Below are 24,865 nucleotides of genomic sequence, written 5' to 3'. Positions count from 1 at the left end.
CAATAAAGAGTAGTGCTCTCCATCACAAGGGCCTTTCCACACAATAAACAAGAGCTAATGAAGGACCTAGGGAGCACATAAAAACTATCCAGCTGCTTTCGAATTGAACAGTGAATTTTGTGTTTTATGTTTCTCTTATTGCTAGTGGACAATATACTTTTTGAACTTCACGTGTTTCACAGGCTGGTGTTGCAAGAGATGCAACGTTGTCATGCAAATGTAGCTCTTTGAATGACTTCTTCCTATACATATCTATACACCAAATCATCAGGCCACATTCTAGTTCTTAAAAGTTGCAGAAAGCAAAGAAAACCTGTCTTAAACATTAGCTGAATGAGGTACATAAAATATGGGAAAACACATTTTGTTCAGAGTGCTCCAGTATGTAGCCCAATCTGTCATAGACAGATTAAGAAATATAGTCTTGCCAGGAGTTGGAGGGAACTAAGTTAAACAGTAACTTGCAATTCACAACATCCTTAAGTGTAATTTCCAAATACGTCATGAAAACTACCAAGAGGGATTCATGCTTGAACATTTAGAACACTTTTTGAGGGGTATGTGTTACATGTGCATAACTTCAAACAACATCTGCCTGCTGTTGGTGAATCAACCATAAGCAAGACTTGTGATGGCAACCTAAACACACCATTAAGCTAGAGTGGCTTGAATGTGTTCTACAGCTATGGGTCTATGGTATTCTTGGAGACAGGAATATTCTGGGATTGTGTCTCACAAATGGATTCCAGAAGCTGGGCATCAATACCTTTGTAAATAATCCAGGAGGCCTGAAGTCATACATCTTTGTTCCCTAGGAGTTACCCCATATGATCCACACTTATTGAAGAATCAGATCTAATCCTGAAGCTGGCAGTAAGAGTGAACAAACGCCAATGGCTGTTATGATGGGGACCCAAGAAAGTGCTGGCACTGTAGGAGTCTTTCCTTCCTCACTGCAAATGTTACAGCAAGGATGTGAAGGATTGTGCATACCCCCCACTGATATCTCTTTTCGGTCTGTTTGGAGAATGTAAGAGGAGGAAATTACTTCTATCATCATACTGATCTCACACCGGCACACCATGTCCTATTTTGGCAACTACATTTTAAACAATGACATTGAATAGCACTGTTTCCATGGCACAGTGGGAAAGTCAGCCACAATGAGTGGTCATCTTTTTCCTTACCCTGTCAAAATGGTCTAAGAGTCTAGCATCAAGTCCTTGCTCTGGTTCTTGTACAGGATTGTATAAACCTGTATTTCACTATTTTAACCAAAGTGATCTTCCTAAAAAAATAATCCAGAATATGGATGATGGAGTTTTTTTTAAGGTTTTCTGGTAATGGAGAAAGCACAAACACACCAAAAAGAACAACTAAGCTATAAATATCGTTAGGAAATAGCTGTAAAAAGATTTTAATGTCCTTTTGAGGATTCAAGACTTCGGACAGACTTGCTAAACTGGGATCAGCCAGGGGGTAAATGACTGAACCGCCAAAGGAAAGCCCCTTTAGGACAAACTTGTATATGTTATCAAGCTTCCTCTATCTAATTCACAGAGACCTTTCCCAAGATACTGGAACTGTTTATTACTCTAGCAGGTGCATCAGATAAAATAATACATTTTGGAAAATAGGTCTTTCTGCATCTGGCAAGTTTTCTGTATTATGAGGGACAGAACAGTCCAAGGCATTGGTACAAGACTAATGAATCTCCCAAATATAACACTGGTTGTTATAGTAACAGATTAGTTTTCACGTATGCTTGCCTCCTATGTGCTGTCGTTGATTATTTTTCAAATACCACATGATAAGTGCGGCATTTATAGTAAGCTCCAAACTTGAAAGAAGCATGTAAACTGAAATATGCTCAGATTTTGGGCCCGTTAATTTGAATAATACATGCACCATGTCTAGCCACAAATACACTAGTGGATATTGGTTCTTTTGCAGTGCATTTACACATTGAAACACTACCATGATGCTAAAAGATTAGTAGTAGCAAAGCAACCTTTAGACGTATTGTCAGGTAAGAAGCAATAAAGCATAGAAAGGGGCATTACAGCAACTGGATGATATGTAAGTACATCTCACAATTAATGCTGGTGATGAATTGGATATGTAGAACCTCAAAGTCAGTTAAAGCAGCGACCGGCAGTACCCTTATCATCTGTATGCCATACAGAATACGGAGTATGACGTTTTTCTCCTCTTGGATTTTTACTTTATACTTCATCATCATTTACTTCCTCCATGTTAATTATTCTCAAGACTTAAAAAAGATCCTCAAGGACTGAAACATGTGTCAAGGGTCATTATATATTGCTTCCTCATAAGGCCAGAAAACAATTTGAATTCAGCAATAAAATATCTTTTCCTTCCTTAGCAACAGGAGTAATATGTATCTTTTCTGATCCCGTTACCTGTAACACCGGACACCCCCTTTAGGGAGTCCTAGAGACTGGAAATATAGACTACCTTAAGCCAAGCCCAAGAACTGAGAATTTTAAATGCACTGTTATTAAAAGAATTGTTGGATTCTGATAATGATGTGATTTAGTGTGTTTCACATTACCCCATCAAATATATTATAATGTCGAATCAAATGACAGTTGTGCTCAAGGTTTAATTAATTTTCTTTTGGGAGTGTTTCCACACAATGTTTTGATTCTGTTTTCATAGAGGTGGGAACTGTCTGTAAAATTCCCCACAACTTGGAAACATATAACTTCCCGGGATGCGGGGGGAGATTGTGTGACATCACCCTCCATATTAAATATAACTTTAGGAATTGAGATACTTGAGATAAGGGCAGGGTATGTGGAAATTAAACCCTGATGTACCCTCTTTGTAATTGATTTCTACATTCTAAAGTACCCAAGCTCAATCATAGTAATTTTGGCAGATTTCCAAAATGAACTGCTGAAGTAGTTTCTGGTGTTTGAAATTGCAGTTTTTATGCTGTGAATTAATCGCTGTACCAGATGTATTAGCCTACAAGACTATCTTTGTAGTCTATAACACTGTTCCATGTTCTAGTATTTCAGGAAGATCACTGATTAGGTCGTTAATTTCTGAGACACACAAGTGAGGTTTTTCACAGTGCTGGAAGTGGGATGGTGAAATAATGTGCATTAGTGCCATCTTTCAGAGATGCAATGCTGCAAATGATACTGCCAGAAACATCTTACTGCTATGGTTCTCTTTGGTAGAGCATAGTCTTCAAATTTAGTAAAGTAGTCTAACAGTATAAACATACAAGAAAATCCATTTACTTATTAGAATATTCGAATTTCTACAGAAATATAGGGTAAGGTAAAAAATACCAAAGATGTCATATGGAAAATAGTGATTCAAAATCACAAAATGTACATGAAGTGCATTTGCAAAGATCTCTTGTCAACAATGTAAAGGTTGCTATTAATATATGAAGTTTATTGTCAGAAACAAAGTTTGAATGAAAGCAAAACTGAGGTATCCTATCAGATTAAAGACCTTCTGCTCAAAGACATCCCATCACAGCCATTGATAAAAAAATACCTGGTACCTCTTTTCTTCCCTGTCTCTCACCCCTTGCTCATTTTGCATCTGTAACCTGTGGTCTCTGGGTATGGAATGAAAAGCATATGGCAGCAAGCTAGTAATCTGTAATCTCTAAACAAAATGGTGTCCCCATGCGAGCGTGCAGTCCTCTCATTCCTGCCACTGGCCGAACATGAGCAAACCAAAGCATCCTGATGTGAAGAGTACAGTACAGTAGAAAGAAGAAAGGCAGAGGAAAGATTACGAAAAAGTGAAGAAATTAGACAGATGTTCACCTGCTATTGTCACGATCAAGACACGGAGAGGTACGGCTGCAACAAAACAGATTATTTAGCAGAAAGAAAGCATGTACGCAGAGGCAAAATGTAAAGAAAAAACAAGATTTGTAAATGTAAGCAGAACACAGAAGATAGACATAAGCTTGTGAGTGCTTGCAATAATATAAACTTTCAGAAAAGTTAGAGAAGTAAATCCAAAAGTTACATAAAGTGATTTCTAATTCACAGCTTTTTTTATACCTCTGACGTTCATTTCCCCCCAAAATTAGCTATTACAAAAGGTCGATATATTAATTTCTCTAAAATACATATATGCTCATTTCTATAATATAATCAGCTAAAGAAACTAAAGGACAAGCTTAACTGGTATTTTTTTCCTCTATCTAGTAGCTGCATTAATGTCTGTGTCATAAAGCGGACTGAGTGCTGCATACAATGCTTACCCCTAAATAGCTTGCATACCGACCACTGTGCTCCAGCATGTCTTCAAGATCACAGGACTCTAGTCGAGATCTAGTATAACAAGCAGCTTTTTTTGTTTTGTTTTTTTAACTATGAAGATATTCCTAATAAAGTTCTTGCTGTAGGCATGAATTCATATTGGAAATCTTCCCTGTTCATCATTGCACATATCGCCAATATAAGTTATTTTACTGCAAGTGATCAATTGCTGCATTTACATAATTACTATTACTTAGTGAATTTATTCGCATTTTTATTTCCAAATAGAATGCTGGTATATCCACACTAGAGCCCTCACAACGTTTCAACATTATTTCTGTGCAGTGCTGCATTTTGAAATTGATAGTGTGTAAACATATATATAATTCTACTGAACAGAAATGAAATCAAGACATTTTATTTTGATGACTTTTTATTTTGAGTGATAATTATGATAGTTCCTTAAATAATGAAAACATAGAGTGTAGATATAATTATGGTTCTTTTAACGGTTAGGTGTAGGCTAAAAGGAAAATGTTACTTACCCTGTAAGCATCTGTTTGTAGCCTGGAGTGTTGTAGATTCACAAGCTCTGCATACTCCTGTCATCTAGTGTTGTGCTCAGATGTCCGCAAGTTGTTTTTCTTTGAAGAAGCTTTTGAGCCATGAGGTATATGGGGACCCCTCCTTAGGTTGGCATTGCGCATGGCCACCGGCTCCATGTTAGATTAGTGGTTCATACAATGCCATATAGTGGTTTGGGGGGACTATTCTTAGACGCTTGACTACTGTAATTGTCTTTTTCTGGGTGCTTCACAGAGTGTGTTAAGCTCAAACTCATTCAAAATATGGTGACCAAATTAGCTATTGGCCAGCCTTGGCATGCCCTGTCCTCTTCCACACTGAGTATGCTACATTGGTTTCCTGTTGCTAAAAGGATTACTTTTAAGTCTACATGCATTGTCCTTCGCGCCATACACAACTCTGGCCTAGTGTACTTGAGGAAGAAACTCAGTATCTATATGCTGAGTAAGTCTTTTGCTAGGTTTAAGCGGTGGGGAGGGCAGTTGTTAGTCCCTCATCACCAGGACACCTTTTAGGAATTTGTGTGCTTATAAACTACTAACATAACATAATATCACATAGATTTTTTGCCCAGCAGTTGAGAGTATTAATAGAGTGGTAGAAAGAGTACGGGGTACATGTGCATTGTTAAGGGTTTTATGTATAGGAAGAAGAGATCTGCATTAAAAGCCACACATTCTGGGGAGGAGTGTGGGCACATGTGGATCAACAGCACTACACGCTACAAACAGATGCTAACAGGGTAACATTTTCCGGCTCGTAGCATGTACTGCTGTAGATACACATGATCTGCATAGCCTGTAAAGCAACCTCTCCCAAAATAGTGTTTAACATGTGGACGGGGGAAGAGTCTGGCTAACTTGATCTTGCTGCCTAGCAAGAACATCCGCACAGTAGTGTTTAGTGAATTTGTGTGGGGTGGACCAGGTAGAAGATTTACATATGTCAGTTATTGCAATGGTATGGTGGTGACCTTCTTACGTGGAGGTTGTGCCTGGAGGGGTACAGGGATAACTTGTTTGGATTTTTGGTAGCATGTTTGGATGCACTCGACTATCCATCAAGCAATTTCTGCTTTTCAAATCGTCTGACCTTTCTGGGCATTACTAAAGGCTACAAACAGCTGGTCAGCCTTGCGGAGAGGTCTAGTTCTGTCAGTGTGATACATGAGAGCCCACTTGACATCTAAACTGTAGAGGGATCTCTCTGACACTATTTGTGGATGTGAGAATACGACTGGGAGTTCGATGCTTTGGTTAAAGTTAAAAGCAGAAATCACCTTAGGCAAGAACTTAGGGTCTGCCCCTAAAACCACCCTGTCGATGCAAACTTGTATGTAAGGTTCCTGTATCATGAGCTCCTGCATTTCACTAATGTGCCAGAGTGAAATTATCTGATATTGGAGAAGGCATGGAGGTAGAGGATCAAAGAGGGGCAGTGAGGTTAGTAAGGACTACACTGGGATTATACTCAGAGGCTGGAGACACCATTGAGAGGATGACTCTTTTAAGACCTTCCATATAAGCTTTAAAGATTGGTATGTGGAAAAGCCAAGAGTGTTCTCTGTTATGCATAAAAGCTGCTAAGGCTGCTAAGTGAAGTCAAATGAAGATGTATGATAACCCTAAATGTTGTACATAAAAGAGGTAGAAAACAATGTGTTTGGCCACAGATTTTAGGAGGACCAGGTACTTCAAGAAATAGTAATTAACAAATGTTTTCAGGTTTGACACAGTAACATGCATGTGTAGTCGGCCTATGGGCTTCCTGCAGGATGTCCATGCACTCCTGTGTTAGGCATAGTTACCCAATCTCTAGGACCTCCAGTGCAAAATCACTAGGTTGAGTTGTTTTGGGTCTGGCTGTCCGATCCGGCCTTGGTTCTGGTCCGATCCGCCTCGGTCCAGCCTGCTTCCAAGCTTCTTGTGGGGCTGATCGATGTTTGGAGTAGAGTGGAACATCTGGGCTGTCTGGTCCAGGAGGAAGCTCCAAGGATAAGTGTTTTGGATGTTTGCTGCATCTTGGACACCACTAGTGGAAGTAGCTGGAGAGGTGTAAAACCATAGCAAATATCCCTTACCAGTTCATCCATAGTGCACTGACCATGGACTGTGGGTGCCTGGATGCGAAGATGGGGCATTTTGGGAATCATTTACAAGAAAGTGCTGCAGCGCAGCACTGCAAACCCTTTGGCTGCACCATGCTGTGGCACTTTCAAAGCACAGGGATTCAATATATTTACATGAATATGTTGCATCCATGTGCTTTACCCTGCGCTGGCGCACAATTGGCTGCCATGCGCCGATGCCAAACAATCTGAAATGGTATTTGTCAGCTTCTACGTGTGCTGTATTAGCACACAGAGAAGTTACAAAATGTCATTTTTTTAAAATGATTGTTTATGTGCAGGAAGGGACCCCTTCCTCCACATAAACAATCATAAGAGGTGATTTTCTCATTCTATGTGTGCTGGAGAATGCAGCACTTACAGAAAGAGAAAAACAAATGAGGATAAATTAATACATTTCTCCTTGTTGCGCCTACCTCCGCCTCCCCTGGGGAGGCGCAGTATTTAGGCGCATTTCCAGGTTTACTATTTCTCGTAAATCTGGGAATGTGTCAGGTTTCATGGGTGTTGCAATGAAACACCCACAGCAACACCTCTGGAACGCCCCTTTCACACAAAGTGTTGCGTGTAGAGAGGCCGTATTTACATGGACAGGCAAGCCATGCAGGGTGGCTTTACTGTCCTTGTAAATATAGGGCAGAAAAATGCGCCGCTGGTCATCACAAAAAGTGATGCATCGGCGGCGCAAGAGGCTTGTAAATAAGTCCCTTTGTGTTTTCAAGAGTAATAAACAAGTCTATCAATGGAGTCCCCCAGTGACTAAAATAACTGGGGAGAACTACAGGACTGAACTCCCGTTCGTGGACTTCTTGGTGAGACCTGCTGAGCAGGTATGCTAGGTCGCTGTCCACCCCCCGACCCCCCCCCCCCCCCCCCGGAGATACTCCGTCATCAGGTGGATGTGGTTGTGAAGGGCCCAAAGCCAAATTGTCTGGGATAACAGGGAGAGTCAGAGTGAGTGGGTTCCACCTTGCTTCTGTAGTTAGTACATGGCGGTCATGTTGTCTGCTCGGATTAAGACTACCTAGCCCTGATTCTGTGGGAGAAAGGCTTTAAAGGCGAGCTGGACTGCTAAGAGATCACGGCAGCTGATGAGGTGTCTCTGCTACTGTGGGGTCCACAATGCCTGTACTGGTGTGTGAATGAGATGCGCCCCCCTTCTGCCTTATGATGCATCTGTGGTAAAGTCCAAATGCGGAATAGGATCTTGAAAACTCTGGCTCTACAAGAGTTTGCTGTTGTACTACTGCAAAGAGCGATGCACGCTGGCCTTTATCAGCACTAAGTCCTCCATATGGCCTCTTGGGACCATAGTGCTGAACAGCTCTGTTGAAGCAGGTGTTTTTGTAGAAGAAGAAGAAAGCATCACATGGCACCTCGATCCTGGAGCTCCAGACATGCACATCCAAACTCAATGGTACATATAAAACAATCTAACATAGAGCATGTGCCCATGCGCAATGCCAACCTACGGAGGAGTCACCACTTACCTCCTTACTCAAAAGACTTTTTTGATGAAAACAACTTGTAAACACCTGAGCCCAACACAAGATGGCAGGAGTATGCAGACTATGTGTATCTACAACAACACATGCCACGAACATAGAGCCTCATTTATGAGGTTGTCCCATCAGGCAGTGCCCCAGGCCTTCTTGCTGCGCAGCCCTACGACAAAAGAAAAGGGCAGGAATGCACCGTATCTATGAGATTCCTTTCCAAAGGTTTAGGTGCTGCCTCAGATTTACGATTTCTCGTAAATCTGGGGTAGTGCCAAAAAGCCATGGATATTGCTGGGAACACCCCTAGCAAAACCAATTGCACACCCCTTTAATGCAGAAAACTGCGTTAAAGGGAACAAAAATCACGTGGCAGGATTAAGCCAAAAAAAAGTGGCTTAGTGCAGTCTCGTAAATATGGAGCAAAGTCCTGCACCACGGAACGTCACAAAAAGTGACGTTCCGGTGACAGAAGGGGCCTCATAAATGAGGCCCATAGTGTTTAGGGTTGTATTTAAGTCTATGCTTGGGGTAACAATTAGAATTGTGGTTTGGGTTAGAGTTAAGGTTATTTACCGGTCAGGATTAGAGTTAGGCTACAGATAGGGGTGAATAACGCAGTTAGTATTATGGTTAGTGTTGTGGTTGAGGTTTAGGGCTAGGATAGCAATTGACACTTGTATTAATTATTATTAGAATTATGGTTGATATACATTATAGGTCATCAGTCATTTATCATAGTCGCAATGATCATCAGATGACTGCTAATTATCAGTATTGTTATGTGAGCTGTCAATGTATGTAAAGAAGTTAAAATGTATAAAATGAAAATAAATAGAATTATGGTTGATTTAGAGTTATAGGACTAGGGATAGGCTATATGCATTGATTAATGTTAAGCTCAAGGCTTATATCATGCTGAGGTTTAAGTGAGTTTTGGGATTAATGTTAGGGTTGTGCTTAGGCTAATGGCTAGCACGGTGTTTAATTTACTGGTTTTCATTGTCATTTCCTCATTATCACTTCTTCATAAATGCATTTCCTCACTTTTGTACTCTTGATGATCAGGTAGATTGTTTGAAATTAGCTTAGAAAACTAATCTATATCCTTCATGTCAGTGCTTAGTGGTAGACTGTACATTGATGAATGGACCCATTTACTGTGTGCACTCTAGCCAGGCATAGATGATTGACTACACTTTCGTTACTTACTCAATTAGCTGACACCTCAAATTGTGCTTATGGTCAAACATACATAGAGCCAAAGTGGTTCCTATGTAGGGAGGTAGTCATGAGGCCCTCCAGGCTAAACTGTCAGCCTAGAGAGTATTCAGGGTGATCTGTTTGCAGATTAGCTGGTTAAGGGTGCACGGCATGACCAGGTCTGTAAACCAGACTTTGAGTACCACTAACACTCTTTATCCAGTGGCTGATGACATGTGTGATAGACCATGGGGTAAGGGGGGGGTCCCTCCCAAACAGAAGCAAACTCAGAAATGAAGCAAGCCATATGATGTGGATGAAGTGTTAAACCCTCTGTGTCTTACTTCTACAATCCTGTATAGGTACCACTTCTGCCCAACGCAAGGTATGACCACAGGAGACACTAGCACTTCTTTGTTTGTTCATAATCTAGTTAGGACTTTGTGCTAAAGTGTATTTTATAAATCAACTTTCATTCCCCCGTTCATTGGATTAAAATACATCTCAAAAGGCCCAGCTGTTGCACGAAAGTTGTAACTTTGCTTGACTACCCTGATTACTATTTGAATGACTATGCTTGGCATTTATATCTCAAATACTAATGTATAGAGTGAATCAAGAGCTGCACACCAAAATGCTGCATTTATATTGGCTCTGAGCCAGTCAATGTAATTCAAGGAGACTGACTGCTAGTATCTGAGACTTGAAACATTACATTGTCAACTCACATATTACACCACTTTCTGCCAATAAAAGCTGTCTATGAAGATTACATAGTTCTAATACATAACTAGACTTCACAGAATGTGCGTGTTCTGAGAGACGTACTGATGGAGAAGACATGTGTAGAATGAATCACTTTCCTGTACAGAAGGCTAAACATTTATATACAATGATTCTCATCTATGCTACTACAAGTTCCGGAAAAAAAGAGTCCTCCGATATATCCATTTCCATGTGTTTGTAATATATGTTTAAAGTATTCCTAGTCTGTGAAGATTGTGCCTGTTTTAACAGTGACTAAAATAGTTTCCTCATTATTCTCTCTCACTTAAGATACTAGTTCTTTAAAATGTGTTTTCATTGGATACCTTTCAATAAAGCCTGTTATATGTTACAGTACACTGACCAATATATATATGTATATATATCTTAAAATGATTTTGTAATTACCTTATATTCAACTCTCGTCATTACCCATTCAAGCAGGGAGATTCAATTACTGACAAAAGAGTGGATGAAATAAAAAGAAAAAGAAAATATCCAAACCACACCTCATTCAGAGAGTGTGATTACCTACTTGAATACAAATCAATACATTGTGAAAATTACATCTGCAACATGTTTCCTGCAGCTATAAAAAAAATAGATGTATATAAATAAATGTTCTTTATTTAAAGTGCTAATATTTAAAAATTAAGCCATACTAGGTAATAGAAAGTATGGCTAGTATGACGAAACACATTTGAAAATGTATCGTGGACACAGTTAGAGATCCTTCTCTATTTTTAGCCCTTTAAACGTTCATCTTGCAAGAAATTGCTAAACCCAATAATTCTCATGATACTATTTTAAAACAGTTGACTTCATATCTGCATTTAAAAACTTCAAGCAACAGGGCATTGCAGAGCGCTTTGCCCTTATCATGAATGTAGAATGTGACTGCAGTAGTTGTTAATTAGCACTGTGTGGCGACGCTACTACTAATCACTGGGCAATCAACTGAAAGACTGCTGCTGCTACTGTTGGAGGTACATTTTACTCAGCATGGCATACTTCTCGGACAAAGATGAGGGACATGTTTGGAAATGTGTAGAAAATGTGACAAAATTAAATTCTGTATTTTGTTCCTTTACTACAGTCTCTTCCATAGGAAATGTGTTCAATTATAAAGCTCATATTCCAGCAACATTGAGGTGTGCCTCACATTTTGTATAAATATAGAGGATTTGCATTCTAGGTGCTCACTAGAACCCTGCAGGGACGCAATAGTAGAACTCTGGGAAATCAATTGACAGACTGCACAACATTTCTTGTTATTCTACACACTATTAAAAATTAGAGTGCCAGACAATTCAAAAGCACTAGTCCCATATGAATGTAGTGCATACTGGCATATATTCTGTGTAAAAACAAAGTCAAGCTATTGAACTTGAATATAGGTACTATGCACTCTGTGTTGTGGCTATCGTACTATGAGGGGGGTAGGTGGGTGTGTACCCTGAAAACTGAATCCAGAATTCTGTGGCGTGCAAATACTGAGGACAAAATATTGAGTCCATAATATAGGAAGGTAAGTATAGCTTTTCTTTACATAATTAACACACACACACACTACCAGAGATAGGAATTCCTCAGATTTTTTATCTGTAATAAATGACTTTGCACCCATTCGTCAATTCTCCGCACATCTTTACATACCTATAGCTTTTTCTAAATCAGCAGATGATGCAAAGTTTCATGGTGATTTGTCAAGGGGAAGCAAAACAAAGGGGGGGACCAAGCGCAAGTTCTTTAACTTGAATGAATTATTTTTCATTGTACTAATGTTGTTAAAAATCGCTATTAGGACTGCGTACATATCTATGTCGCCCTTTAGTTTGAATGATTTTAATGAGTTTTATTTTTGCCAAATTGCATTTTTAAAATCTTCCAGTGCCAGGGCTGTGCATAAAGCTTAAAAGGTTTATGAGGTTCTTTAACTTGAATGCATCCTTTTTCAATGTACTTAGACTAAAAGTGAGGCGATGCAAGGTCTAGGACAATGCTGTTAAAACCGTCACCATTGCACACATAGGTGCCAATTACGATCCGGTAAAAAAAATTCCTGTACGACTCGTATCCGGACTTTTTACCGTACGAATCGTACAAGTGCCGTACAAACTGGCAATCACGATTCGCATGGTAAAAAGCCCATACGAGTCGCATTGGGAATAATTCCCCACACGTCCTCGGGTCGGAAAAAGTGTCCGACACGTCCTCGGACGATTTACCGTACAAACGTGAAAAGCGAAGTCCGACCGGGGAATCACGATCCGTCCCGGGCGTCCGAATGTACAACCGTATGGTTAAAAGACCGTCCGCACCGAACTCCTATAACAACCATGGAGACGTCCAAACAGGTGCCCGGTACGCGCCGTACCCCCCCCAGCCCCCGCATGTACGCGCCGTACCCCCCCAGCCCCCGCATGTACGCGCCGTACCCCCCAGCCCCCGCATGTACGCGCCGTACCCCCCCCCAGCCCCCGCATGTACGCGCCGTACCCCCCCCAGCTCCCCCATGTACGCGTCGAACCCCCCCCAGCCCCCGCATGTACGCGCCGTACCCCCCCAGCCCCCGCATGTATGTGCCGTACCCCCCCCAGCCCCTGCATGTACGCGCCGTACCCCCCCCAGCCCCCGCATGTACGTGTCGAACCCCCCCGTGTATGTACACCCGAGTACGTTCGAGTCGTACCCCCACCCGTGTATGTACGGTGCGTACCCCAGCGCGTAGCGCTGGGGGTACGCACCGTACATACACGGGTGGGGGTACGACTCGAACGTACTCGGGTGTACATACACGGGGGGTTCGACACGTACTCGGGTGTACATACACGGGGGGGTTCGACGCGTACTCGGGTGTACATACACGGGGGGGTTTGACGCGTACTCGGGTGTACATACACGGGGGGTTCGACGCGTACTCGGGTGTACATACACGGGGGGTACGGCGCGTACATGCGGGGGCTGGGGGGGTACGGCGCGTACATGCGGGGGCTGGGGGGGTACGGCGCGTACATGCGGGGGCTGGGGGGGGTACGGCGCGTACATGCGGGGGCTGGGGGGTACGGCGCGTACATGCGGGGGCTGGGGGGGGTACGGCGCTTACCGGGCCACCTACTCTGGTCGTTTCGCGCCGTACTTTGCTTTTCCGGCACTTTTTGGGTGCCGTAAAAATATCGCCGTCCGGACTGCTGTCGGTTCGAATCGTACTTCCTGGGTCGTGAAACGCTGCCTGGAAGCGTCCCGACGTCACGTCGCAGCATTCCCGGATCACATTCGTATGCATATTTTCGTCGGTCGGTGTTTTTTACGATTCGTACGGAAATGGTGTTTCCGTGCGAATCGTAATTCCATGTTCGTAATGTTTTACAACCGAGTACGAGTCGGACGGAGAATACGCTCCGACCGACGGTTCGTACCCGGTTTTTACCGGATCGTAATCGGCACCATAGTTTTAACTTTTTAATAAATCCTACCCTGTATGGCCTTAACGACCTTAAATAATGTTGCGTTACATTTTTGGCACTACGTTTAAGACAATGCTGCTAAAAACCAATCTTTTGCACTTCAGTTTAAATTATTTTAATAAGTCAGAATTTTGCTACATTGCATCTGCAAAATGTTTTACCACCAGGACAGCAAATATAGCTCTAATCCCATGAATGGACTTCAACTCGAATGCAACTTTTTATTGCATTCAGACTAAAAGCGAGGTTAGTTCATGGATGATCTACCCAAGTTATTTTATACTATGTGATAGAACAAAAGATGATGTCTTGGAAAGTTTCTGTCTCCATGTCTGCACAAACATTTATTAGCCCTTTGAGCGCACTGTATTTTGTACGCTTTTAATGATCAAATAAATTGTAACTTGTACATATGATATCAGGGCAAAGACAATACAATATTTTAGTCTGCTTGGTTTTTAATGAGTATGCTTGTTGCCTATGAAATCCAATCTTTTTTATTTTAAATTGTTTGTTTGATGTGAATATATTGTGAAGATTTTAATGAATCTGACAATAAAAATGAAACTTGGAATCTTAGGGTCCCAAAACGCTTTTTTCTCCCAATGCATTCTCCATAGACTTCTGCAATGGATGTAGTGCCAAAACAGACAGTCGGATTTCCATGACATTTGGCAGGATTATACATTATGGTGTGCAGATGATCCTTATTGGTAGAACAGGTAAGTAAGGTAAGTATTTTTAAAGTTATAAGTAATTTTAACTTTGTAATATCTGTGGCCGCTGTAGTTAGCAAACTTTTGCGGTATTTAGTGAAAGTACCACAGTACATAGCGATGACAAAGCATTATGGGATTGGCTAATGGCCTTGTTGTTTTAAGTACACTTTGGCTCTGTTCTTGGTTAGGGCCTTAGATATAGGTAAGTATTAGGATTTATATTTTTCCCTACCTATTAAAACGTTATTGAAATGGTAATAGGTAGGGAAAATTATTTATAAGCTTCGATATATTTTTTACAAAAAATCCTAGGAAGTACTGCAGTACTTAAAAAACTTGAATAAAGATTAAAAAAATACACCGTGCTATGCTATATTTAAAAAATATAGTGTATTACGGTGTATTTTCAATTTTTTATATATTTAATTAGTTCCCAAACAGTCTATGGATACTGCAGCAGTGCTTAATTTGAGCCGGTGATTGCCGGTGCTTTGCTCCGGCACTTAATTGTCAACAGTGGCACTTATGACAGTTTGGTACATGGTGGGGTTGTTTGTCTAATTTCGGGACAAGCACAACAACAGGCTTTTAATAATTATATATACATTAACAATGAATAATACCTATCACTCAAGGCATTCTTTTAGCATTGTGGGCCTGGAATAGTCTGTTTTGTCACATTTGTACGAGTGTGATAGTCAATAGTTGGTTTGGTACTGTCATTGGCAGCGCTGACAGGGGCAATGGGTGAACCTCCTGACGAGGGTCCTGGAACTTATTTTACAAATTAAGCACAGTAATTAACTACAAATTACTGTGCTAATAAAAACAAAATGCATGTCTTATAGTATTATAAATACACTGTACTACAGTATATTTCACTAATATAACATACTATAGTGTATTCAAAATGTTTATACATATTTTTTTAATTTTCCTGTAACTACCGCAGTACTTCGTAGGTATTAGCGCAGTTATGCGTAAAGCATTAAAAAAATATATACAAAAATATAAATTAATTAGACAACCTATTACCACTTTAATACAGTGGCAATTGGTAGGGATCAACAATAAAAATCTACTACTTATCTATATCAAAGGCCCTAACCCAGAATGCAGCAAAAGCATGCTAAAAACTACAGGCAGCCTTTTACGTTTTGTAAATCCAGCCATTAGCCAATCATATACTGACTTATCTTTGGCATGTACCGCAGTATACCACAAAGCTGCCAGAGTATACCGCAGCACAATACATAATTAAGTAGTTTCAGACTTATAACTTAAACACTACTTAAACTATTTACATCTTCTACCAAAAATTACCATTTACACCCCATAATCTATATTCCTGCCACATTTCACCAACATCCATTTATCTACTTTCAGGCTACGTCAGTTTAGAGTACCACACTCCACTCTCATTCCACTCTATGCCACTCCAGTGAACGGTATTCTACTCTACGCAGCTCAACTCCATGCCACTCCACTCTACGCTAATCCACTGTACCCCACTCCACTCTACACCACTCCACTCTACACCATTCCATTGTATGCTATTACACACTACACAACTCCATTCTTGATATTCCAGTCTATGCCACTCAACTGTATGTCCCTCCACTGTACGCTAGTCCACTGTACGCAACTCCACTCTACACCACTCCACCCTATGCTACGCCCCTCCATTCTAATGTATGCTATTACACTCACACCACTCGACTGTACGCTATTCCTCTGTACGCTACTCCACTGTTCCACTCTGCACTCTACGTCATTCCACTCTATGCAACTCCACTCCACACCACTCCAGTCTATGCCACTATACTGTATCAAGCGCCACTCTTTTAAATATGGAAATTCCCTTCTTCCCTAACATATATTGCATCTAGGCAATCACTGTGTTCTTGAACGTGAGTGGCGCAAAGCCCATTACTCATTTTTAGGACTATAAAAAGGAGATACTTTAGTCCTTCTTCTCTAATCAAACTCATTGCAGTCTCATGACCCGATAGAAAAGCTTTCATTGGGCCATTAGTATACGTTACACGATGGTGTCATCAATGTGAAACACCAGCACCACTGCTCCATTCTTAGCGCTTTCTATTTAAACGCTTACAAGCCCCTGCCACATCGTTAACATTTGCCCTACATACAGGACGCGGCTACTCGGCCCCACGGCGTCCTTTTATACACAGGAGCCTTATCAGAAAGGTGAGTTCAGCCTGAAGCCTTTAGATATTTTCACTGTTTTTTTAACCGTTGTTATAGCGTATTCCATCTTCCGCTTTAAGATGCGTAATCATTACCGTAAAGCTAGCTAATTCATTTTTGGAAAGATCTAGGGGCATATGTATCAACATCACCATTTGCGATTCTCAAATAGCGATTTTTAAAGAATCGCTATTTGAGAATTGCAAAACGGGATGTATTTAAAAAATCGCAAACTTTTTGCGATTTCTTAAAATTCCTTAATTGCGATTAGCAAATTGCGAAATCGCAATTAAGGAATACCTGGCCATTCATTTCTATGGGCCAGGAGACCCATAGGAATGAATGGGAAGTCATTCTCAAATAGCGAATTCGCAATTTGCTAATCGCTATTTGAGAATAATTTCAAAGGTGCAAGGGTGTCATGATGACACCCTGATGCACCCCTGAAATGAGCATGTGTGTGCATATGGCGCACATACATGCCCTAAGGGCATGTATGAGCGTCACGTGGCACTTTGCAAAATTAAAAATAGTGCATTTTGAAAGGAAATCGCAAATTACCACCAACTGGAAGTTGGTGGTAATTTGCGATTTCTTAAGGATAATTCGCACAACTTGGGTGCTTTTTACATATCATTTAAGAAATCGCAATTTGCGATTTCTTAAATGCTTACGCAAAATTAAGAAATCGCTAAATTAGCAATTCCTTAATTTTGCGATGGGATTTTGCCTAATACATCCCGTTTTGCGAATTTTTAATCGCAAACGCTGTATTGTGCGATTCGCAGCGTTTGCGAGTAAAAATTAGCTTGATACATATGCCCCCTAGTCGTTAGCATTGCTAATTTGTAATCACATTGTACTTGTTATTGCAGTTTTTAAGGCCCCCCACACATATCTTTTGTCCTACAGCATAAGAAGATTAGAGACACTTGTAAAATATGCCCCTAGACAATGAATTTCTCATCTCGTTCGCTTACAAGTATATGTATCCTTTGGTTTACATTCCTTGGAGCCCGTCACATATCTAACGTTTTGTCAGTTTGTATTTTTTTAATATATATTTTGGCATATCATACGATCAAGAAAGACAATAATTATCTTAACTATTAAGATATGCTCACACCTTTCCTTACCTTCATCATAGGATTACCCCTTCTCCTACTAGTCTACCGCCATCAATGCGGCATACTACTAAAGACGTTATCCAGATACGTCAACATTTTAATATCAGGTAAAAGTTAGTATATACTTTTTCTAAACCTTATACTTTCAGGTTTGAGATTATACATGTATATCTACAGTTCTTTCTTTATTGTTTAATTAGGATACAATTGTAATCATCTATTGTTCATATATGAACAATACCATTTGCAGAGAGGTGACCAATACGGCGTTATGCCTCCTCAATAGGCGGGCACAGAACTACGGTAACATATAATCCAAACCTCTTTTAGACTAATTTGTCGCTCTATTTGTGGTTTATTCCTCATAATTTTTATTATTCCATAGGTTCATTTCAGAGAGCTAACGATCAGGATACATCCTTTTTTGCATTACTCCATTTTATTGATCTCAAAAAGTCGAACATACGCATCAAATAGGCAGTTTTTAACACTTCGGGTGTTACAGCAATAACTATGGGAATTTCGGATATCTTTCTTACTTGGCTTTAATTCACTTTCTTGGTAATCTGTAATCTCTTGTTTTTCTCTTATTGTTTAGTATAAAATAATGACAATGAAGGCATTTAATTATCCGTACAGTGAATCTTTGTCAGTATGTATATTGTTTTTCAGTGTAACTACCTATGTAGCTGAAATTGAATGCAATATTAATAATATATGCATGACGATTCAGTGTAATCTTTTTATCAATTTCAGGTCTTGTGTGGCTATTCCTGACGAAGGCGTTTCACGCCGAAAAGCGCGTCGAAGATTTATTATTCATTTGCCACAGTATTATGGTTTGATTACATATTTTGTAGCTTAGCATGATTTTGTGCATAGCATAGGTATTGAGAATCAGGAATTGTGTTAATAAACCAATGTTTTTAATTCATAAAATGATTTGACATGATACTATATTTTGAAAAATTTTCATTAAAATGTTGCATTTTTTAAGCTTAGTTGTTACACTGACTTTGTCTTTTAATATTTGGAATGATAAACACTCTACACCACTCCACTCTATGACATTCTACTGTACACCACTAAACTCGACCACAACCCACTCTATGCCATTCCATTCAGTTCCACTCCATTGTACACTATTCCACTCTACGCCACTCTACACAACTCTACGTATGTTATTCCACTCTACCCCACTCCACTCCACCACACTCCACTCTACACCACTCTACTGTATGCTATTCCACTCTATACCACTCCACGCAACTCTACTCTCCGCTCTTCTACTGTATGCAACTCCACTCTACACCTCTTCACTCTGCGCCACTACACTGTACGTCACTCCGTTCTATGCTACTCCACTATACACTATTCCACTGTATGCGACTACACACTACACCACTCCACTTTCTGCTATTCCATTGTATGCCACTTCACTCTACCATCTCAACTCTACGCACACCACTGTACACTATTCAGCTGTGCGGCACTCCACTCTACAGTATTGCACTCTATGCTCCATTCTATGCTGTTCCCCTTTAAGACACTCCACTCTACACCACTCCCTCTACTCCACTCCACTGTAAGCTCTTCTACTGTATGCAACTCCACTTTACCCCATTTCACTGAACACCACTCCAATGTATGCTTTTCCACTCTGTGCGACTCCACTCTATGCTATTCCACTCTATACCACTCCACTTTATGCCACTCCACTCTATGCCACTCCATTGTACGCTATTCCAGTGTATCCCACTCCACTCGAAACGACTTCACGCCCTCCACTGTACTTGGCTCCACCACACTGTACTCCACTCAATGACAGTCTATCCCCTCCACTCTACCGCACAATATTCCACAATGTACACCTGTCCATGCAAGTCTACAGCACTCTACTTGAATCGATGCCACTGTACAACACTCTAATCCCGTCTACGACACTGCACAACTCCCTGTACGCTGCTCCACCCCACTTTACTATACTCTACTGTATGAGACACAACTCCACTCTATTTGACTGTACTCCACTACTGCACTCTATGACACTCCACTGTGCACTACTCTATGCCACTCAACTTTACGACAGTCTATGCCACTCCACTCTAAGATATTTTACATTTTACTCTACGCCACTCCACTATATGCCCCTCCACTCTAAGTCACTCAACTCTACACAACTCCACTATATGCCACTCAACTTAACACCTCTCAACTCCATGTCACTCCACTCTATGATATTAAACTCTACCCACCTCTGCTGTATGGCACTCCACTCTATGCTACTTCATTGTACTGCACTCCACTGTATGTCACTTCACTCTAAGCCACTCTACACCCCTCCACTCTACGCTGTTCCACTCTAGACCACTCCACTCTACGACACTACCTTGTACGACATTGTCCTTCACAGTACTCCATAACACTCCACTTAACAACACTCCACTGGATGGCAGAACACTGATTTAAAACACTTTTCTATCAAAAAATGAAAACCATTAAAATTCAATGAAAAAAACAAAGGTTAACACTTAGTTATAGTTAGGAAACCCTTATTTCTTTCTTTCTATACAAACAAAATTTAAATTACACAAACATTAGAAATTCAAAGTTTATTGTACCTTAAATTTATAATTTATGCACACCTCCAAATTATTATATATCGAGAAACTCCGTACACAGTTTTGTCAACTCGCTGGCCACACTACATTAACTATAACTTGCGCCCTAAAGTAACTATCACTTGTGCCTTAGCAATGCACAGCTACTTACCCCACATATTACATCACTCATTTTGTAAATATGTTTATTAGGTTTTCACACATCTGAATGTACATATATTATATCACACCTTCAATAAGTAAGATACATCATGCCTCTGTGGAGTCAGAGATCACAATTGTACATATTAATAATAGTCGAATTTGGGCCTCCATATTCCAATAGATATACAGTGTCTCTGAAGGCATACCCCCCTCCACTATAGTGTACAAGGAAAGTCTTGTACAGTATAAACTCCCCAATAAGTTATAGAACATACCTTATACCATAAACAAACAGTTTTAATATTTGGATCTACGTGATTATTGAGTCCCTTAATTGCCATGTACAAGCTTAGGAGGCCAGGTAGAAATTCTAACCTGTACAATCAGAAATATGTCAGTCACAAAGAAATACACATCCCAAATATAGGTCAACTTGTGATGTGGTCCACAGTCCCCCACATGAGTCCCTCATCTCCGATTAGGTAGCGTACAGCACCTACGAGGGCATTGGACAGCCTACAGACGAGGTGATTCACCTCCTGCCTATGAATCTGATGTGTCAGAGGAGGGCGCATCCCAACAGTCTGGATTATTTAAGGCATCAAGCACCTCCGTCCATAGATGCGATATGGGGCATCTCCTTACAACCCTTGCTTTCTCCACTCACAGTGTTAATTCCTCTGTCCTCACCCTTTCTTTAACTGAGGATTCCCACTGATGCACTACCTGGCCCTCCGCCGTCTTCCATGTAATGGTAATCTGCCTTTGGGCCAGTACCAGTGCCAAATCTACGATGCAGCTCCCTACCTTCTTGGTATTTGGCCTAGAGTAGGATCCCCGCAAAAACATCTTTATGGTGCAGGTCATATCACTGTGGAGCGTCTTGGCCAGCTTTTGCACTACTGTTGTCCACAATTCCCAGGTTTGGGCACAAGACCAAGTCATATGGCAAAAATCCACCTATTCTTTGGAGCATCTAGGACAATGCCTGGTCTCCCCCACTCTTATATAGTTGTGAGTTTCCTAGGTGTAAGGTATGTTTGATGAAGATAACTGAATTGGATATACTTGAGGCGATTGTTACGGGAGATTTTCCGTGGGTACTCTAGTATTCTCACCCAGTCATGATCAAGAATGTCCTGACCCAACTTTCCTTATCATTTGGCCCGCAAAGCATGCAGTGGTTTAATGCCCATCCCACTAAGGGCACCATAAAAAAACTTCACCAAATGTCTCTCGTCCTCCATGGATAACAGCAGTTGGAGTACCGCTTGCCCCTATCCCAGAGGGAAGAGAACGTCCTAACGAGAGCTTCATAACAGAGGAACTGCCCTGATAGCAAACCATGTGCCTCAATCAAAGTTTCCAGCGGTTTCAGTGTGGACGCCTCATAACAGTCATCCACTGTAATCAGCTCCCCCTCCGTCCAGCTCTCCATCTGGATCGCCGAGAAAATGGTTGGGGGATCACCATGAGGCAGGCCCACCAGTGGGAGGGCCGGGCATACAGCCGGCAGTCCCTTGTGCAATGCACACATCGCCACCAACAGCTGAGAGCCATGGATAATAGCAGGCTATTCTGCCCTCTCCCCGGCACCCGGCGCAGGAGTTGAGCCAGCAGTGCCCCCCTGATTAGGCTGCGCCCCAAGTCGTCCCAATTCCGACAAATTCTATCCATCTCGCCACCTGGTGATCCTCTGGAGTTGGGCAGCTAGATGATAGTTCTCAAAATCTGGCACTCCCAGACAGTTTCTGAAATGGGCGTCTTAAGTACGTCCAGAAGCCACGCAGGAAGATTAGTGAAATAATAAAGTACTAAGGGTAACATGATTATCCTGGCAAGCGTTATTGCCGCCAAAAAGGGAAGTTTCAGCATCCGCTGAAAGGCAATGCACCCACATATGGATCTCAGCACGGGGACCAGGTTACCTTCTCGGGTGCCCTCAAGCTTGTGGTAAATCTGTATCTCCAGATATCGGAAGGTGTGGGGGGCCACCGGATATCCAGTCCCAGTGCAGGATGTCTCAGTCTCAGGGGGAAGATGCATGATTTCGTCAGATATACTCCCAGTCCTGAGACCTTGCCAAACTCCTGCAGCAACTGCAAAATGTAAGGGACATCAGTCTCCACATTTGTGACATATACTAGTAAGTCGTCAGCATACAGGGAGATAATGTGTTCAGTCCCATCCAATACGATGCCCCTACCCAGCCTCTCTCGCTGCATAACACTGCCAAGGGTTCAATGGCGAGCGCAAACATGAGTGGGGATAACGGGCATCTTTGTCCGGTGCCCCAGGGAACCCTGTAAGAGCCTGAAACACAATGACCTGTTTGCACCCTGGCAGTAGGGTTAGTGTATAGCAGGCGTACCCACCACACCCAGGCAATTCCCAACCCCATTTTAAGTATGCCCTTCTGCAGGCATGATCAGTTAACCCTACCAAATGCATTATCCAGGTGATCAACACAAGCTCCATCTGCCCCTCAACCAGTAGAGATGGAGAGTACAGTAGCATATATAGACGGTGTAAGTTCAGGGAAGTATTGCATTGCAGTATAAGTCTTAAAGTCCATGTTCACCAAGGACAATGGCCTAAAAGCTGTTAGGGAGGGGGACTACAATCACATCCCCAGTGGAGGCCGGTAGTTTTCCCCTCTTCTGAGCTGTGGTGTATACGGAAACCAGCCATGGCACCCGCACCTCAGCAAAGGTAGAGTAAATCTGGCCCGGCGTCTTCGGTATCTCTATCTCATATATGGTGCATTTAAACTCCTGGGGTGTGATTGAATCTCCTAGTGCCTCCATTTGATCCTCAGCCTGCTTCCCGTAGAGTGTCATGTAATCGTCTTGGAACATGGTATTGATAGCTGCCTGGCAACATATTCCTTGTGCCCATGACACCAGAGCTTCCCTAAAAGGACACTGTACAGCTCCCTGGCCTCCGACAGCTGCACCTCTGCCTCTTGTAAAGGCCAATTCGATTGTATAGCTGCTGAATAGCACCTTCTAGTTTATTCAAATCCCGTTAAAGGTCTCTCCTAATACCCACCGGAGCACCCAAGTAATATCCCCCCACCAATACATTGAAGGTCTCCCACTCTACAAAGCAGTCTGACTCATGTTCCCTGGTTATGCTCGGAGTAGCCGATATAACCTCTCTATAGCGTCTCGGTATGTAGGGTCTTCCAAGGACCTGCGGCATAAATGTCACAGGGGGACTGCTGGTCTTTTTTCCTCCAGGCGGATACACATCAATAGTGGTCTATGGTCCAATATAGTGAGGCCGAGGTATTCCGTATGTTGGACGAATGAACACAGTCAGCTCATGCAAAGAAAACTATCCAAGCAGACATACAGTGTAGATAAGGAAGAAAAGAAGGAGTATTCCCTGGCTAGGCCATGTTGCATCCTCCATATGTCTTCAACCCTCCAGCTTCCCATCCAGTCTCTGAGCCCCCTCGCTAGCCTGTAGACAGGGCCCCTGGCAAAAGCGGAGTGAAGCGATCCAAGTCTGTGTCCGCCACACAGTTCTAATACCCCCCCAGAAGTAGGTTCCCCTATATGAGTGTACTCAACTGTAAGGAAGGGCCAGTGAAGGAGGTTAGCTGGTCCTGGTTCGGAGCATATATGGAGCCTATCGTTAATCGATTACCATCTAGCCTCCCATCTACCAGGACATACCTGCCCTCCATGTCAGTTTTAACATGCACCTCCTCAAAGGGGACCCCGCATTGATACAGACCAGTGCAGCCCTAGCAAACACAGAGTACCCCGTAGCATATACCTGCCCTCACCAGCACAGCTGCTGTGCCTCAAGTTTAGTAAGGTGTGTTTCCTCAAGTAAGGCGATGTGAACCGCACTGTGCTTCAAGAATATATGGACCTTGTGACACTTGACCACTGACCCCATGACTCTCATGTTCCACATCAGCATTTTAAACCCTTCATGAGATGCCACCATAATAAGGATGTACACCCTGCGTCTCGGCCGTCCCATCCCAGTCCCCATCACCCAGGTGTACAAATCCCAAACAATAGGATGTACAAGACCTAGAGTCCAATGAACATACAGATTCCAACTCCCCAACCTCAGGGCATTCCAGCAACAGCTAGCTGCCCTACATTGGCATAGCAA

The 24,865-nt window shown here is 41.9% G+C and overlaps 1 protein-coding gene across 15 annotated transcripts in view; it reads right to left on the bottom strand.

The window, feature by feature from the left end:
* The window catches only part of ANK2 (ankyrin 2), a 1,556,458-nt gene that overhangs the window by 254,556 nt on the left and 1,277,037 nt on the right, over nucleotides 1-24,865 (bottom strand). For 12 of the 15 annotated variants that reach the window (XM_085641446.1, XM_085641452.1, XM_085641444.1 and 9 more), the window contains one exon: nucleotides 3,819-3,854. The exons of the other annotated variants lie outside the window; for them this stretch is intronic. In XM_085641446.1, the coding sequence (XP_085497572.1) occupies nucleotides 3,819-3,854 (36 nt within the window). The remainder of the gene's footprint in view (nucleotides 1-3,818; nucleotides 3,855-24,865) is intronic. 15 annotated transcript variants of the gene reach the window in all.

Source organism: Triturus cristatus, chromosome 2_2, assembly GCF_964204655.1.
Source record: "Triturus cristatus chromosome 2_2, aTriCri1.1, whole genome shotgun sequence".
NCBI lineage: Eukaryota > Metazoa > Chordata > Amphibia > Caudata > Salamandridae > Triturus > Triturus cristatus.
The sequence above is the reverse complement of the archived record's forward strand: the minus strand, read 5'-3'. Positions and strand labels throughout refer to the sequence as shown.